The sequence below is a fragment of the Kwoniella botswanensis genome, chromosome 1 (genome assembly GCF_036426115.1).
Source record: "Kwoniella botswanensis chromosome 1, complete sequence".
Lineage (NCBI taxonomy): Eukaryota > Fungi > Basidiomycota > Tremellomycetes > Tremellales > Cryptococcaceae > Kwoniella > Kwoniella botswanensis.
In genome coordinates, this window is record NC_088599.1 from 11,942,005 (window position 1) to 11,960,315 (window position 18,311).

At 45.4% G+C, this 18,311-nt stretch overlaps 4 protein-coding genes across 4 annotated transcripts; 1 reads left to right on the top strand and 3 right to left on the bottom strand.

Moving 5' to 3' along the window:
- Nucleotides 1–2: 2 nt before the first annotated feature.
- Nucleotides 3–4,940, bottom strand: L199_004508 (uncharacterized protein; the record flags this gene model as incomplete). The annotated part of the gene is made up of 3 exons (XM_064890235.1): nt 3–1,699; nt 1,756–4,397; nt 4,480–4,940. The coding sequence occupies 3 exons, from the start codon at nt 4,938–4,940 to the stop codon at nt 3–5; spliced, it is 4,800 nt and encodes a 1,599-aa protein (XP_064746307.1).
- Nucleotides 4,941–6,669: 1,729 nt separating this feature from the next.
- On the top strand, nt 6,670–10,546 carry L199_004509 (uncharacterized protein; the record flags this gene model as incomplete). The annotated part of the gene is made up of 10 exons (XM_064890236.1): nt 6,670–7,050; nt 7,146–7,462; nt 7,533–7,574; nt 7,635–7,842; nt 7,902–7,922; nt 7,985–8,074; nt 8,127–8,159; nt 8,231–8,338; nt 8,408–8,478; nt 8,548–10,546. The coding sequence occupies 10 exons, from the start codon at nt 6,670–6,672 to the stop codon at nt 10,544–10,546; spliced, it is 3,270 nt and encodes a 1,089-aa protein (XP_064746308.1).
- A 512-nt stretch (nt 10,547–11,058) lies between these two features.
- L199_004510 (uncharacterized protein) lies at nt 11,059–14,903 on the bottom strand (the record flags this gene model as incomplete). The annotated part of the gene is made up of 13 exons (XM_064890237.1): nt 11,059–11,545; nt 11,605–11,733; nt 11,826–12,007; nt 12,083–12,217; nt 12,277–12,609; nt 12,674–12,923; nt 12,984–13,093; nt 13,150–13,420; nt 13,494–13,562; nt 13,620–13,648; nt 13,847–13,860; nt 13,935–13,945; nt 14,029–14,903. The coding sequence occupies 13 exons, from the start codon at nt 14,901–14,903 to the stop codon at nt 11,059–11,061; spliced, it is 2,895 nt and encodes a 964-aa protein (XP_064746309.1).
- A 1,229-nt stretch (nt 14,904–16,132) lies between these two features.
- On the bottom strand, nt 16,133–18,034 carry L199_004511 (uncharacterized protein; the record flags this gene model as incomplete). The annotated part of the gene is made up of 3 exons (XM_064890238.1): nt 16,133–16,801; nt 16,963–17,624; nt 17,725–18,034. 3 exons carry the CDS (start codon nt 18,032–18,034, stop codon nt 16,133–16,135), a joined length of 1,641 nt encoding a protein of 546 aa, XP_064746310.1.
- Nucleotides 18,035–18,311: the final 277 nt, after the last annotated feature.

Consider the following 18,311-nt stretch of genomic DNA (forward strand, 5'->3'; position numbering starts at 1 on the left):
GATTACAATTCAGCAACTTGAGCCAATAGATTATCTAAATCATTTTCGAACTTTTCCAACCTCTTGATCTGACTTTCAAAGCAATTTTTAATTTCTGGATGTATACCTTCTTCTTTATCCAAATTTAATTTTTCTCCACTTAACAATTTATCCAATTCTTCTACCTCTTCTCTCGTCTTATCGTCATTTGAGCTTGTTGACGAAGTTGACGTGGATTTATCACTTCCTCTCCTTTTACCACCTGTTCGACTTGTTGTCCCACTGGGCAAATATTCTCTAGCTCTAATTTCTATAATAGCCATCATTTCCTTTATACCGAAATCGTCTTTGTACCTCACCGGACCACCCCTAGGTGTCGGACTGATGCTTCCCGACACCGCTCGCGTGAAGACCGCACCGTTGAATGGTGGGGTGGGGTGGGTGGATGACGTAGCTGTAACAGGTGTAGACGATCTATCTCCTTCTGTACCATCATCATGTTCATCCTCGTCGTAAGAATCATCATGTTGATTTGTCGATTGTCTCCTTGATGATGAGTTTGTACCTTCCAGATCAGACATGATAGAAGCTATAGAAGGTTGTTGACGATGTCTAGAATAAATAATCTTATTGATCGATTGAGCAGTCGAGTTATACTGTCCTGTCCTGGAATTGGATCGTGGAGTAGCGTTGGAATTATCACCGAAATTGAAAGTGTTGTTTGAGGACGCTCGAGGTGTAGAATTCAGATCGGACATCTTACCTTCAGGTAAAGAAGATAATGTCGGGTGATGTTGGGGCGTGGATCTACCGTTCGGGGTCTGTCTACCAGGTGAAGGTGATTCTCTTTCCCTTTCTATCCTACTGTGTTGGGAAGCAGCTACAACTTCTTCACTTGAGGTTGACCCCTTCACCGAACCAGATTTGACTTTATCAATCACCCTGATCAGTTTCTCTTGTAAATTCTTTTCCTGACCCTGTTCAACCGTACTTTGTACTACACCTTTTAGGATATCTTGAGATTGCGAATTCGTTCGTCGTCTCGTACCAGGCAATTCTTGCAGAACTTTATCTTTCTCTAGTCCTTCTTCAGGTGTGGAAGGAGCGGTGATATACGCAGACTGGTCTGTTCCTGATCTGTTCAAAGCTGGTTTACTACTTTGCTGCTGTGGCTGTTGCTGAGAATCACCTCCCCATTCTTCTTCCAGTAATTCCGAGATATCGTATGTTTCACCATCGCCGTCAATATACGAATACCTCACCACTTCTTCACCATCGTTCTCGATCAACCTGGACGATCTGAAAGTGCCTTTCTGATCAGGTAAGACAATATCAACACCTTGAGTCTGGTTTGTATGTGCCGATATCAATGCTTTCTGGTTCGCTCGAGAGGCAGCTCGTTGAGCAGCTATGATCTCAGCGGGTGATCGAGTATCCGTACCATTACTGGAGGATGTCGACTGTCTGGGGGTCGAAGTGGCTGAATCTATTTTAGCATTTGCTAAACCATTGGAGCCGCGTTGCTGTTGCTGTTGATGATTATGTACTCGACGTAGCACAAAGACCGGATCGGTAGGTAAGATATCATTAGGTGACCCGACTGTATTCTGCAAGTCTCGCGAACGACGTCGCTCAGCCGGAGTGGTCTTTTCCATCGGTCGAAGGTTTGGTGGATGATCGTATACTTCCAAGATTCGACTTGAAGTAGATAATGATCGTTCTGCAAAAATATGTGTCAGTTGTATTTCTTGACTCAGAGGTGGAGAATCAACCGACCTTCACCATTTACGACCACTGCCAGATTGTATCTCACTCTGGTCACGCTCCGCCTCTTACCAATCTTATCCTCCACATCGTCACCACCATCCACCACACCCTCCTGTATACCGAATCTCTCTAGACCCTGTTCGATAGCTTCAATGACATTGACATTCCTGGGTACCAAAAACAACCTCTTTCTAGAATCATCCCCATTCGACGAAGGCTGCACTTGTCTCTCCTTGAGCAGTGATTTAGGTACGATCGAATCGCTCGAAGGGTCAAAAGCCAAATTATCGGGTAAATCTTTCTGATGAATTATCAACTGGATCGTAAATCTTGCCGAAGGAGACGAATACCTTTCATACAATTCGTGATTGTTATTATTATTGATCTGTATCGACAACGAATTGTTGAATCTCGGTTGAGCCCTTGCAGGTGGTGTCACATCTCCATCTACGTGTTGGCCATCATTGGTCCACTCCCCAGAGCGATTCTCTGGACTAGTTTCATTACCACCCTCTGATTCTTGTACAGTCGATAGTTGCGTACTGTAACTGGAAAATTCGCTCGCCGGTTCAGGCATTCCTGAAACAGCATGGTTGTTGTTGTTCAGTTGCACCGAGCCAGGTCTTCGTCTATTCAAGTATATCTTGACGGTCGAATCATCCGAGAAATCGTTCATACCCAATTTAGCAATTGCCGGATGATTCGATAAACTCATTACACTTGACAGACTACTAACACTAGATCGTTTGACTGTAGGTGTGATAGCTCCTATCCGAGAAGTTAAATCTTCATCCGATTCGTTCGCCCATCGTTGTACCGCCTCTTGGAAAGCGATCAAAGGCTTCTCATCAGAGGTCAATTCGTATTCTTCTCCATTAACATCACGGATCGTAATGAAATATCCATTATCCATCGTATGACTTGATGAGGAACTGATAGTAAGGTGGAATCGTTGCATGGCCTGTTTGATCAGATCTGACGAAGAAGTGGTTTCGTTGATCAAAGCGGTTTTGAAGGAAGATTCAGATTTGATATGATCACCAGCGAAAATTCTAATTACGTTTAACAGAGGTGGTCCAGCGGGATTAGGCGATAAGATGATCGAACTTGGTCTTACACCATTCGCACTTCCACCGTTGTTGCTACCATTGATATTGGCCATACTGTTGGCCATACTTGCAGCCAGACGCATAGCAGCAGCAGACTGTGCGACAGCCGCGGCGGCTTCTTCGGCAGTAGGAGAGTGCAAATCTGACGAAGGGGATTTATTGAGATATTTCGAGGTGTAAGATTGCATCCTCGCTTGATCTTGTTGCTGCAATCGTAAGCCATGAGACGATATACCACCATTCTGTTGTTGAGCCTGCTGTGATGGTTGCGATTGCTGAGAGGGTTGCTGTTGCTGTAGCTGAGATAGTGAGGATGGTGGTGCTGACCTTTCTTCTGACCGACGCTGTTGGCCATTAGGACCACCTTCTATAGCACCACTAACCATACTCTCTTCGGAACTTCTAGCATCATTTCCTGATACCCCTTTACCACCTTTATCCTTTCCTTTACGGTGAAACAACCCTCCAAGCATACCTCTCTTCTTCTTGTCACCATTATCGAGTTCTTCTTTGCTTCCCTTTTTCATCTTCTTGCCCTTCTTGTTCATCTCCTCTGGGCTGGTAGGCGTAGTACTGCGCTGGGAAGATCCGGTCGATACGACGGAAGACACAGATTGGACTGATTGTGCAGATTGGCCGGAGACGCTTCGGGATGTACCGCTCTGCTGGGCTTGCATAGCGGATGGAAGGAGTGGTCCAGAGGCGACTGCGGGTGTGACTGTCAATCGACGAGTCTCGTTGCCTGCTTGAGCAGGATCCATTATCGCACTTCCACCAGAACTGGAAGCAAGGGATGTATTAGATGCGGAAGGTCGAATGGTATTGGAAGTGGTATCTCTAGGTGCGAAAGGATTATTCGATTTAGGTTGGACAGTGCTAGTGAGTTGAGATTGACGTTGTTTCTGTTCCATGACTCGACGTTGATCTTCGATAGCTGCATTATCAGCCCATTCGACCCCATCATCAGGCTCCATCTCCGAATCAGGCTCGAGTGACTGTTCGATTTTGTGCACTTCAGCTTCATGCCGTACATCGCCTGATTGGACATGATGTTGCTGCTGTGTTGATTCATTCTCAACTTGATCAACCTCCATTTCACCTTCGTCTTCATCATGTCCCTCATCATCTTCATCCTCCTCATCACTTGACCACGTCACACCAGGATGGTCGACATAGGTTGGAGGAGCGAACACCACCCTTCTTCCACCTCCACCACCCGACTCTGCACTGACTTCACCCGAAAGATCCCTTCTCAAGCCTTTTGCTTTTGAGGCAATCACATCTTTCAATTTCTCTCTTCCCTGTACAGTACCCGCTTGTTTCTCTAACAAGGTAGCAGCTGCTAAATCGACATTACGATGTTTGTTCAATCTGGCTAACCTCTCGTAAGGTGTTTCGATGTTCTCTGCAGGTATATATCCTACATCCTCCGTTTTGAGTACTCGTACCAACCACCAATACGAATTGGCATCGTCGAGTAATACCAATGAATCACCTTTGACCACTGAGGCTTGACCTTCGACAGTCGCTAGAAAAGTGTGTCTATATGTTTATAAAGTCAACGAACGTCAACCAGCTAATCTTTCATTGCTTTTGACTTTTGGTCGAGAGTAGGTAAACTCACAAAGCGTATGTCAAGCTAAAATCGATATTCTCATCAGGCATACTATCCGTATCACTCTCCTCATCGGAATACATCTCCTCTTCTCCCTCGATACCACCATGATTCTGGTTATTCATATTCTGTTTTGATGATGGTCCAGCTGGGTTGTTCAGGTCGGTCTGACTGCCATGTTGTTGTTGATGTTGTTGGTAGTATAGGGCCTGCTGCTGCTGTTGATGGTAGAAATGAGCATGGGCGGGATCCATCACGTTGACATCACCTTCTATAGACTCATCATCATCTTCATCATCGTCATGACCATTCATGTGGTGGTCGTGGTCGTGGTCGTGATCGTCATCCGATGCATCCTCCATTATGGATTGTGAATGATGTTGATACATCTGATGCTGCTGGTGTTGGTGTTGGTAATACTGCTGGTGCTGCTGGTGAGCATGTACAGGTTGTGAGGCTACAGCTGCCATTTTGTAACAGAGCAGGCGTTATTCGTTTGTTCTCGTTGTCGTGTTGGAGTTATCCTTTGGGTCGTTTGAGCTATTTTCTTTCGTTTAATCCTTCGTGAAGCGGTTGTTGTCTAGGTGTCGTAAAGAGAGATGATCTGGTGTTTAACGCATTGCTACTTCACTGAAGTGCGACGTCAAAGATCTTGCAAACGAGCGTGTGAGACGATGTTGCGATGATTGTGGTGATTGTTTATGATCCCAACACAACATTGGAAGGATGTTGTGGGATGTTTAATGAGTGAGACTCAATTGACTGCTGTGATGAGGCAGTATCATCCAAACGCGTATAACCATACTACTCTGCTATCACATAAAGCAACCGCGCACGAGCCACCGATCACATACAGAGAGTGCGTGTCACGTGGCATTTCCGATCCACTTATTTGAGTATACCACCTATTGCTCAACTGAGTGTAGGAGTAGCGTTTCAGGTGGGAAAGGGTAAACAACGACAACAACAAAAGCAGAAACGGACAATCTTGTTGTGTATCTGGAGCATCACCGTTCAGCTTGTCTCCCTCAAACGCTGCCCCCCAGAGAGGAGATCAGGGAACATAGTGCGACGCATGGATCACCGACTCCAGACTTCAACAAAGCTAACACCGAACCAAAGGGACCTTAGACCTGTGAATTACCCCACAACGGATCATCATTTTGTTACCACCACGGCAGAGTCATTGGGCAGGCAACGGGAAAACGAGTTTGATGCATGTTTAGAAGTAATTCAATGACAGAGAGGATATGTCATGGGATGTCGTGAAATGAGTACACGTCCTCGTTGCATGTTATGTGATGTAATGAAGATGGGATAGACCCAAACTAAGTGATGTATGGTCGTGCGTGTACCGCATCGGAAGGTGAAAGGGGAGTGGGAGTGGGAGTGCGGGAGTATGAAGAGGTCAATGCGTTTATAAAAAGTTGAGATGATATGATAGATGACTGATATTGATTGATACTTCGCTTGATTGCTGATCGACTCTTTTCTCACTTCTAACTTGCATCATACCACAACACTGTATCCGTAGCAAATATATTGATCTTCTCCCACAATCACGTATTCAGTCTTCCAAAACAATCTATAATAATCCAGACATCACTCGCCCCCTCAAACGTCATCACTCTACTCCTACTCCATCTGTTTCCTTTCTACTATCCGGTACTTCGAATTTCGAGCATCATCATCTGGGTCATTCCGTCACTGGATCTAACACTCCCATACTCCATACTGAATATTCAAATCCCGAAGTGAGATTCGTCTAACAGCGCAGGTATCTTCGAATAACCCGAAGAAGAGAGGAGCGTAAATATCAAAGGATCTTCAACATAGATAAAGAACTGATAAAAAAACGTCATTCAAGTCCAAATCCTTCAAGCGAGGAGGCATTTTCTGCGAATTTCAAGGTATATATTACGGGTAAGTGACGATCACTTTCGCTTCACAGGTCAAATTAGACATTACCTGATATCTGGAAATACTGAGGATATAAAAGCTGACAGATCAAGATGAATGATCTGTTATAGATAATCCACTTGATCTGACGTCCACCACTATAATTAACCAAAAAACAAGGTCAAAAGGTACTCTCCTTAATACCAAACACCATACATTCGCCTGTATACAAAGAGACGAATCTAGAGAAGAGCATTTTCTGATCCACAAGACGAAAACCCTCGCTATCCATTGCTAAACATGCTCGGTCCCCCTGCCAACGTCCCATTACCGCCCTCTCCACCATACAGTGGCGAGGACTCACCACCACCTACCATATCGCACTTGGTACCTCCCAACGGGCTCAGGACCCCAGATAGGACTCCCTCGATAAGCTCATCATTCGGTGAATCGTCCTCTCCCACTCCGCAACAGCATGGACAAGCCGATGTTTCCAAAATGCTTCGTTCGGATGATGACGAGCGTATAGCTGGTGGGGTATCGAAAAGACAGAACAGTCCGAGCGACGCAAGTGGTATTGGAAGTGGTGATGGATCAACAAAAGGTCATCAGAGGAGGTATATACCTAAATTGGAGGATTTTCAGTTGATTAGGGTGCTTGGGAAGGGTTGCGCAGGTAGGGTGAGTAAACACATCTCCATTATCACTTCATGTTTAGTGCTTATGTATGTGAACTCATCGTATGGTCATTCGCTGATCTCATGTATGAGGAACAGGTACTTTTGGTGAAACATACTCCATCAAATAGTGTCCGAGCCATGAAAGCCATATCGAAACGATCCGTCTTAACGCACGATGAACTGAATCATACCCTGACCGAACAATCAATCTTAAAACGATTTGCGGTTGACGAACCGAACAACAGGTTCGTATCGAGATTACATAGTTCTTTCACGGATAGAGAGAATTTCTACTTCGTCATGGAGTTTTATCCAGGTGGTGATTTGGCTACTCAAATGGAACTGCATGGGATATTGGGTGATCACAGAACGAGGTTTTATGCGGCTGATATAACACAGGGATTAGAGGATTTGTAAGTCATCTCATACTCCCTTTGTTCAGCTATTTGAAATGGCTAACTTGACTCGGGTATCCTTATATAGACATAGGCATGGTATAATAGTACGAGATCTAAAACCGGAAAAGTAGGTTCCAGCTGCCTTACTCTGGAGCTTTCGCATACAGCTGATGATGATAGTAATCAGTATACTGCTAAATGCCAAAGGTCATGCAGTATTAGCGGATTTCGGATTATCCAAAGAATTCTCTTACCGAGGTGAACCAAAGCCTATACATGTGGTCACCTACCCGGGTCAGCCAGCTTTACCTCCCTGGGCAGGTCAGGGAGCAGGGAGCTTGAGAACCTTGGCAAGTGGCCAAAAGAAGTTAATGGTGGACAAGGCTTATTCTTTCGTGAGTCAGCTTATCGACGCCAGTTGGCTTGGACTCGAGCTGATATTTGTCGAGAATAGGTCGGAACCTCTGAATATCTTGTGAGCTGACTCTCGAGCGGACCTGATTCCGGCCAAGCTTATATCTATTTGCCAATCGATAGTCTCCCGAGGTGGTCAAGCGGGGTGAATATTCGTACGCGGTCGACTGGTGGGCTTTGGGATGTATTGTCCTGGAGGGATTGGTTGGAAGAGTAAGCTACCTGAACAGTGGTGACCTGACTTGAAGCTGACTTCTCCTTGTAGGTACCTTTCAGAAAAGCGGATGATGAACCCCCAGTAAGCTTCGTTTCACCCACAACGCAGAAATTAGCTTACTCGTATTGCTTGTATCTCTTTGAAACGTACAGATGGTCTTGTGGAATCGAATCCTGTTTGATCCTTGGGATGAGCTTTTCCATGATCCAAAGATGGCTAGATTCATGCCTGACCCTGTCACTTACAACTTTATCGATGCGGTAAGCTACCGATTTCGACCGGGATCTGGTCCAATCTTCAGTAGCTGACTTTGTGTTCGCTTCGTATAGCTCCTCCAGAAAGACCCGATGTGGCGTTTAACCGAACCATGTGTGAAGCAGCATGATTATTTTGCTTTACTGTGAGCCGAATTTGAATACGAATTACCCGTTCAGAGTCAGCTGAATAACGATACTGTACATGTCTGTAGGGATTGGGATACAGTTCAGAAAGGAGAGTATCAAGACCCTCATGGTCTGAAGCTCCATCCGATAGCGGAATACAATACTCACTATTTTCCCAAACTCTGCCTCGAGGAAGATCCATCAGTAGATATGTCAACTCACGAGTTCCGAGGGGAAGATGATTTCAAGAAAACCCCTCTGAACGATAATGCCTTGTATGCTTTGGAGCAAGCCAAGTATAGGTACGAATTAGAGGGTTTTGCTTGGACAAGGGATGAAGATGGCTATGAGACAGTTGAAGAGAGTGAAATGGAGTATAGTATAACGGAAGAGGAAGTACAAAAACAAGATGAACATCAAATCGCGGACGAGACCGAGAATAGAGTCGCGATAGAATTGACCGAAGGAGATATATCACCAGGAGCGGTCGAGACTGAAGGATTCGGTTCAAACTCCGCTCCGGACATGGGAGAAGACTTCAAAGAGGAGCGGTATAAGGACGAAGAGGACGTTACAATCCAACCTATTTCAGACTTGGGAGATGCTGCAGTACCTGCTCCATCGATCGCGGCGACTGGAGGTATACCAAAAGGAACCCCGGTACTGGGATCACCTGCCGCAGCGTATTCCAGCCACCTCCCAGGTGTCGCTTCACCTGCTTCACCCAGTCTTGCTACCGGTAGTACTAGCCCTGAAGACATTGCGGTCGAGCTGCTCAAGACTGTCGAGTCAGTAGAGCCTCAAGCTGGAACGTCATCGACCGAAGACCCCCCTAGCTCTGCTCCTTCCCGACCGTCGTTAGACAAGGCTCTTCCTGCCGAACCAGGTCTGGATGCTTCTCCACCACCTCGATCTTCAGATGACAAGATTGCCCCTCCACAATCACCCGTCTCACCTCAACTCTCAACTCACTCAATCCAATCGCACCCGGTTCCTATCCCACTGCGACCAAAACCCGTACGCCAATCATCCCAAGAGATCAGTCACAACCTCAACCTCCCACAGGGACTACCCTCATCTGGGTTGTCCGTATCTGACATTGTCACTGTGCCCTCACCTCATCCTGGATCACCCACTCGGATAGTCCGACGTCATCCCCAATTACCCAGCGTGGATACAATCCCTATCGCAAGGTTGTCTGTTGAGTTGCACGGTGTAAGGACATATATCGATGATGAAGAGTGGGAAGAGTTGTCCATACCTGAAGGACCCATTGCTTCTGCTCCGAACGGGAATTGTAACAACATCAACCATTCTTTCCTGGGTTTGGGTAGAGTACTGAAAAGAAGACCTTCGACCTTACTAGGGAACAATACAAGTAGTCATGGAGGAGGAGGATCTACATTGAAAAGGCAGATCAAACATTCAGATACATCTTCGTCTCATCAGGGATCAACCAGTCCAACGAAATCACATCAACTTAGACCTAATTTGTTTTCCAGCAAATCGATCGAAAATACAAAGAAAGCATTTAAGTTTGGAAACAAGTTGAAAACTTGCCCTAAATTGAAATCACTTACTTCTCCCGATATCACCACTACCAGATCAGTGAAAGCTACGCCTTCTCCATCTGGTCATTCGCCTTTGGTAGATCCTCCTATAACTTCTAGCTCAGAGACAAATATGAGCAATAGTGAGAACAAAGAAGACAAAGATAAAGAAAGACCTAAAATGGGATATAGGAGACATACGGAATCGGGTTTAGGTTGGTTAGGTCGTAAGAAGAAAATATCATCTATCATACCTTCTGCTTCAGCTTCATCTTCTACCTCTTCAAACATAAGTGTAAGAAAGCAAAGTATAACCACCACCACCACCGTCACTGCCAACACGAATCATGGACCTTCATCGCCGATACGGAAGAATTCGTTAGTGGGTGATAAAGATAGGGCGGTCTCGAGTTCAAGTTCGATCGTTAGTGTATCGAAGGATGATAGAGGTTTACCTAGATTGGAATTGGATGATATACAATTGAGTGGATTAGACTGGGAACCTTTCAACGGGAAAGAATGGGGAGTGAAGTAAAACCTGAATTTAAATCGTAAAACGTAAGGGAAGAAAAAAGCGAACCTCTAATTTCTTTTTACGTCTTTTCATTTTTGTCGATTGGATTCAAGTTGTATATATGAATAAAACTACTACTTATTTGTCAAAAAGAATTTCTTCATGCTCCCATCACTCACATTCTCATTCCCAATCTTATCTCATTCAGTAGTTCATGGACTCAAACCAAACATCATTGATATAATTTCTACTCAAATAGTGTACGAAAACATCACATTATTCCCTGTGTCTTACTTTCTCATCCCAATTCTTCTCATGTGCATATTTACGATTTCTAACGTGTAGTGGATTTTTAACGACGGATGAGATGAATCATCATTCAATGCGCATACGTTCTACTATCCCAAATGGACAACTTGATACAATTGGCACGTACACCAGCAAATACAACATCCGAAGACGATCGAAGACACACAAGTACACTGACAGAAATACAATATGTCCACGTCGGCTTGACAATTTCCGACCTATATCTAATGACCCATCCCGCCATTATGGTTAGGAGGTTGTAAACTAGCCAGAATCGCTTCAGCCTGTTTAGCGATTTCCGCCCGTTCCGCAGCTCTCCTATCGATCTCTCGTTGTTTCTCATCCGTCTGTCTATCTCTTTCTTCTTCCATTTCTGCTATCCTCTGTCTCTCAATGGCATTCGCAATAGATCGTTCCATCAATAACGTATCTTCTTCTCTCAAAGCTTGAGCAGCCAATTCTAAAGCTTCGGCCTCTTCTCTCGCCTGTTGTTCCTTTGCCGCTGCCAGGGCTAATTCCATAGCTAGACGTTGTGCTTGTTGCTCTTCCATCTCCTTGATTCCTTCCCTTACGACATTATCGATTGCTCGAGCGAGTATGTCAATCTTGGTGGCATTTAGACATCCGAGATTGAAACATCCATCGGGGAGTAGATGGACGTGTCGTTTGGAAGTCAACGCGTCGACTTGAGAAGGAGGGAGAAGAGCAGTACTGGCAATTAAAGCAATGGTGTAAGTTACTAGCCATTAGTCACGAAGCGCTCAACTCACCAATACATCCCACTAGCCCTTTTGAGGTGTATCCAAGAACCTGGTGTTTTCAATTTATTGGCAAGAAGGTCGTATAATTTCTCGCGGACACTTCGTAATCGATCAGACATAGCTTTGATCTCGGCGAGCCTGAAGACGATACAAGGTCAAAAGGTCATTCAACATCTCTTGACATGGTCATAAAAAAGCGTATGAAGCATTCCGCAGAAGCGATTACTCACCAAGCAGGATACAGCTTCGCATCCGACAGAATCTGATGAGCCACCTGAGCACCCCAAGGAGAAGGATGGAACCACATCCCCCTAGCTACTGAACGTAATTGCGAGTCCACCCTATCCCTATCTTCCGCATTCTGAGTGACGATCGATACGATCGATGGACTATCGGCGTATAATCCCATCATCTATGCATACAATCAATAAATGATCAGCTTACATTCCCATTTTCCCCGGATGTTACGGAGAAACGAAAAGCTCACGGCATCAAAACTTTGTACTAATACCACCGGCAATCCCTCATGTACCATGAACCTCAATGCCTGAGCATCCCTGTTCGTATCTCCCGTCGATAATCCTTGATAAGCCATCATGACCAGAGGTATCAACTCTCGTTCCTACATCACATCAATCTATCAGCTGCCATCACGTCAGAAACTCCGTGTTAGCAACTGACCTGTAATAATGCGGCTAACAATCTCCACTGATTGGTAGTCAATTCCGCACCACTAGGCATACTACCGCTAACCTGAATTAACACGACAGATTTCGGAGGTGCATCCTGTAGATCCTCTCTCAAACTTTCCCAATCCACTCCACCAGTCTTGTAATCCAGGAATCGGAACGAACGTATTTCCAAACCTGAGTCCTGCAGGGCAGTAGTATCTTCGTCTGCCGTAGGAGAAGGTACGAAAACCGACTTGGTTCCTGGAACAGGAGGGAAGCGTGATAGGAAAGTAGCTGCTAATCTAAGCGCTCCAGTCAAGGAGAAAGCTTGTATAGAAGCGATCTAGTGAATGTATCGCATTTCAGTCAATATTGTATCATAGTCGCTCTGGAGGGTCACGACTCACTCTACGATGTCGATATGCCTGACTTTCCGACCCATACGCAAACTTTATACCAGCATCTAAGAACGGTGAATAGCCTTCTATTGGTAATGCCTCTCTAGCGAGGATGTTCTCGTTCCGCAAGTTCTTCTCTACATATCTTACAGTAGGAGGTATAAAGATCTTGCCGTTATCTTCTCTGAATCCAGGTAGAGAAAGGTTGATTTTCACGCCAACTTCGTCATTCTCGTATGCCGATGCAATTGCAACGGATCTGAAACGCATGTTGAACATCAGCTAAAGCCATATATGAGGGAGAAGATATGAAGCTTACGTTTCCTGAGATGCTGTTGGTATAGCAGACCAAACCTCTAGTCCTCTACGATTACTACCTTCAGCAGCTCCATTCTGATCCAGCGGTCTTCCCATACTTGCCGCAGTGAGCTGTTGTCACACACGTAAGCTAGTGATCTTTCATCGATATGGAGTTTGATGCTTACCTGCTGTAAGACATCCAAGAGCAAACTTGACTGAGCATCCTGACTCAATCCCCCTATACCTCCACTAGCAGCTACACTCTGTGTCAATTGGGCTAAAGCATTATTCGCATCTTGAGAACCGGCATTAGCAGCTCGTGTAGCATGCATGATGGTCTCCTTAGCTGCTGCAGAGGCTTGATCTGCATCCATCAGTGATCCGGAACGTAAAAGGGATTCCAGGGCTTGCACTCGAAGACCAAGCTCGTAATTGATATCTTCGTCATCTTGAACCCTACAAGACAGGACACAGAGACTAAGCAGGCGCACCTCATACGAAGCAGATACGAAAGCACGATTTGACTCACTTCCGTTTCTTCCGCTGTGGTAGCACGGGATGTTCCATTCTGCACATTCCGGGTACGCCTCGTTTGATACTGATTAAGAAATGTCAGACGGAGATCCTGAATGTTATGTAGATTGTCCAAACATACCATCTGCTACAAGGTATATTACGATCGCACTGAGATAATGCATCATCAGTGGCTGTATTGCACTTCAAGACAAAGGGTACTTACATGCTCTAAATGTGACGTTTACGGTGGTAGATTAGCAATTATGATAGTCATGCTGAACGTGAGAAGTGATACGTACGTTTCTAGAATGGATATCAGGTCAGCAATGGGCAATCGAGAAAGATTTGCTGTAAGAGATGACTCACTCGTCTATGACACTCTGTGTGGTGGGAGAAAACAATGTCAATAGTCAGCTGAAGTCCAGCGACTCGCTGAATGAACGAGTTGACTGACCTGTACAACTCCTATAAAAACCGAATTCAACCGGAATCAGCATCCATACTTCTACTACCGCCTGATGAGCTGAGAAGATGTAGATTTTACTCACAAGACTGTTCTATTCCTCTTTCGTTTCTGTTTACCCCCCGGTCCGATATCATTCTTCTCGTTCTCATCTTCATACTCTTCGTCTTCCTGTTTTCTATCCTTATTTTTATTCGTATTCCTGGAATCATCATTCTGATCTATTTCTCTCAATTTATCATCCTGTTCATCTGCCTCTGCTTCTCGTGCTTCCTCATCATCGTCTCCCCTATCTTTCGTGCCTTTATCTTTGTTTTTGTTAGGATCTTCTTCATTTTCCTTGTCCTGCGATTTCTGATGACTAAGATTATTGACAAATTCCTGTACCTGCTCCCTAGTCAACGGTCCATCATGCCTTAGCGAATGTATCTCCAACGCATCATTATCGTGTTGGTCCTGATCCCGATTTTGATCTTGGTTGTTATCTTCCCCCTCACCTTCCTCGTCACCTTCTTCATTCGCTATTCTAGATAATGCAGCTAAGTTCGCTAGAGTTGCTGGATCGAACCCTTCTTCGTCATCTAGATTCAAACCATGCTCTTCGAGGTTCATCATGTTATGATTGGCCTGTTGTTCTACATCGTTATCATCCGCAGTGTTTGCAGTACCTTGGTGCTCAACCTGATTCTGCCGAGCTGTACTTGCATTTACCTCTTCTTCTTCACTTGTTGCGGGTACGGCATTGAGCGCATTCTGATCTTCTTGGCCCGCATCCTTCTCTACTCCTTGGTCCACCGAACCAGCGTCTCCTGATTCGGGAGTTTGCTGGGATTGAGCTGCAGCACTATCAGTGGTTGTTGGTACAGTTGTGGATGTTATCGATGTTTGTTGCCCTTCATTTGTTGACACACCCGAATCAGGGTGGACCTGTGTTTTCTCTTTATCGTGAGTATCGCTCATAGCGTTAACTCCGATGAAATGACGATCTCTTGCAATATGGGTATGAATTGATAGCGAGGAAGAGGTATAGCACGTATAGACAGATGATGTGAGGGGTTATGTTGATGATGCGTAGATGTTGAAAGCAGAATAGAAGGTAGAGGTGATTGTTTATCGCTGTCGTTGTTGACGTCGCCGCGACAAGGAATTTTCAGAAGCGCACATACGAGAGATCTCACAAAGTGGAGGCTCGAATAAAGCAGAAACTGAATACTGTTCAGACACTGACGGGATCACCAATCTATCATACACGTTCATTCCCTCAGTCAACATGGTACTTGTTATATGTCTGCAGGAGCTGTTAGAGAGACCATGGACACACAGTGAGCTGATGCGCCAAATTTACATGATATTGTGCCCAAAAACGACGATTTTGTTCGATTTTGGGGGTGTGGTCAAGGGGTATGACAAGCGATCCGCATGGAGGTACTGGGACTCGAACCCTGCTCTTAGATCGCTTTCGCTTAGCCTGGGTTCGAGTCCCAGCTCCTCCAGTCTTTTTGTGCTCCTTTGTGCATCTATAACATCAGAGGTTGTTTATTTATGATTTTTCTAAGTCGGGGGGATGTATGTTGCAAATTACGGTTGTGTACGGTGAGAGGATGTCCGGCGCCACACGGTTTACGATGTAGCACATTGAAACTCACCACGCGCGTCACACCATATAAGCGCTGTACTGAAACCGCCACACCCATCTGTCTTATAACAATCGTACTTGCTGTATGGCTTGCTGCCCAGTTGCTATTGATCTTATGATCTCAAGAGCGATGCTTTCAGAGGTTGTTCATCTCTCATTTCATGAAGTTGGGGGGATGTTTGGTGTGAATTATGGTTGTGAGCGGTGAGAGAGGATGATCGGCGCTACGCATTTTTCGACTGCCACACCAAAAACTGCCACGCGCGCGTTACACAACGCATACGCGCCACAGTGCATTGGCCAGACTTAACTTACCAGTGGTGGTGCATGACTTTCAACTTCGGAAGGGTTACAGCATATACACATATGCATGTCTAAAGGTCTATATACATCTATACGAGGCTTGTTATAAGGGAAATGACCGGTATACTGTATGATATGGATCGATCGATCACTTTGTTGTCTCTTTGAAAGAAAGTATCTACGTGCTATAGGCCTATGGTATACACTATGGTAATCTCGCATTCCCTTCAAAGGCCAGTTGTAGCGATCATCAGATCATCCATTTACCCCATACTAGCCCACCCCACAGACTAAAGTACAAATCTCTATCCCCATCTCTCCTATACGCCCCGAGATGAGCCATTCCTTCTACGAAGTGACTCGCCGTCCAACCTAGCCACGTCCATGTCCAGACGAACCCTATCAACCTTTCTGTAAAGACCAGCCAGCTCGGCTCTTTGCCTCTGTCTACGAATCTTTTTTTATTCGATCGGTAGATGGATTTGACGAGAGCTTCCAAAGCCAATCCAACAGGTTGAAGGATGAAAAACGGGGTCAATCTGAACAGATCGTTCAGATATACAGGTTCGGTACGAGGATGGTTCTTGATGAGTAAAGCAAGGCTTCCTGCATCATGATTCGTGCCTGATAGGAGGAACGTTATGAATGACTTGACAAGATTGGAAATAACCAATTTGGTGGATATTGCCCTGTTCGGTTCGTCGGGAGAGCTTGATGAGGCTATAGGATGGGAAGGTGACACCCTGCCGGACTCGGAAGGGGATGATGTACCGCTCGACTTGTTGTTTCGTTGATGTTCAGGTTGAGGAGGGATAGAAGGATGAGATGATATACCGGTATGGGTCAGTCCGAGGATGTTCTCGCCAATACCTATCCATCCCAGGACGTATAACCACCTTCGATTATATCCGTGCCATGTCTAATCAAGATGTTCGATTAGCTTATGTTCCACTGGTAGATGGATGTGTACACAGGGATAGGGATTTGGACCGACGAGATGCCTGAGAATAGATTATGATAGACAAGCATATTGTCGCCTCCCCTTTGTCAATGATCGACCCTTCAAGAAACTCCACTCACCTTGGACCACATTGTAGACAGCCCAGGATGTACCCACAAATTCTCCAACGAACCAAACATAGGAGGCCATCCCCATGGCTCCCACAATTCTCCTTTCCATCCCAATATCTTCCCTAGGACTATCATACACACAGCCGTATTGAACCAGGTAAGTATCAACCCGAAATGAATTCTCGATACCACCGCGATGGAATACACCGCCCTCTGAGACTGTGTGAGGGAATCATAGGGTAAGTGATTCGGGCCTGAGAAGAAATCGTTTCCTATGACGTTCCGTATTGCTCGACAAAGATCTTCTATAAGGTACGTGGCGATGTAGTATGGTAATTGGATTTTTAACCATTCTTTAAACGATGATTTACGGGTATATGGATGTTGAGTTGAAGAGCGGGGCAAAGGACATTGGTGTGCCCATCCGATACCCCTATAAGACCAAATGAGGCTACCAGCCCAGTAAAATTTGGCTAAAGTGAATGGTCGAGGTACAGGTTCAGGTATCAACACTTCGTTTTCATCTTCAGAAGGCTGATTATCGTTGCCATGAACTGGTAGTTCCAGCGGTCCGACGGGTGGGTGAAAATGGGATTTGGGAATAATGCGATGACAGTGTTGTTCTGGAGGGAAGAAAACGAAATACTCTAATATTCGCATCATGTATATGACTGAGGGGAGTTGTATGTGTCATCAGCATCAATAGTCAACGGTAGAGCACGTCGAACGGGACCTCTCTTGTGTAGGAATAGAGCCAAAGCCGACACTCACATGATAAGATCGAAGCACCCCAATGAGTCATATCATCCTTCTCAACCTGACACGTTATCAGATACATGAACGCCCCGAAACAGATTGGCGCTACAATCCCCATCCTCAACAAGCCCCACCCACCCGTATGTGGTGTCGAGAGCATCAACTGCATGAAGAAGATTGTGCCGAACGCTATCACAAGATCCGTAGGTTGTCTGGGATGTGGGTCAGGTAGTTTGGCCAGCAGCTTGAACAGTGGGATCTGAGGATCCCATCGTGAAGTCGACAGGACGGATGGACTATTCACTGGGGATAAAAGTGATACCATGCTGGATCAGATATCCTGGTACCTTTGTGGTGAGATGGTGTTGGGTTGAAGATGATATCGAAACGCATTTTGCATTGGTGATATGAGTCTCGTACAAAATTGGCGGGTGTCATCTTTCGGCCTTCTCTTCGGGCAGGAGGCCGAGATGAGATGCGCTAAGTCCGTTGTCAACGCAGAGTGGATTGGGATCAATGCACTGCTCCCTCATTCATGCGTGACCTGATGTGATCGAAGCTAATCAACACGAGATAATCTGCGGTAGATATAGGTACGAGAA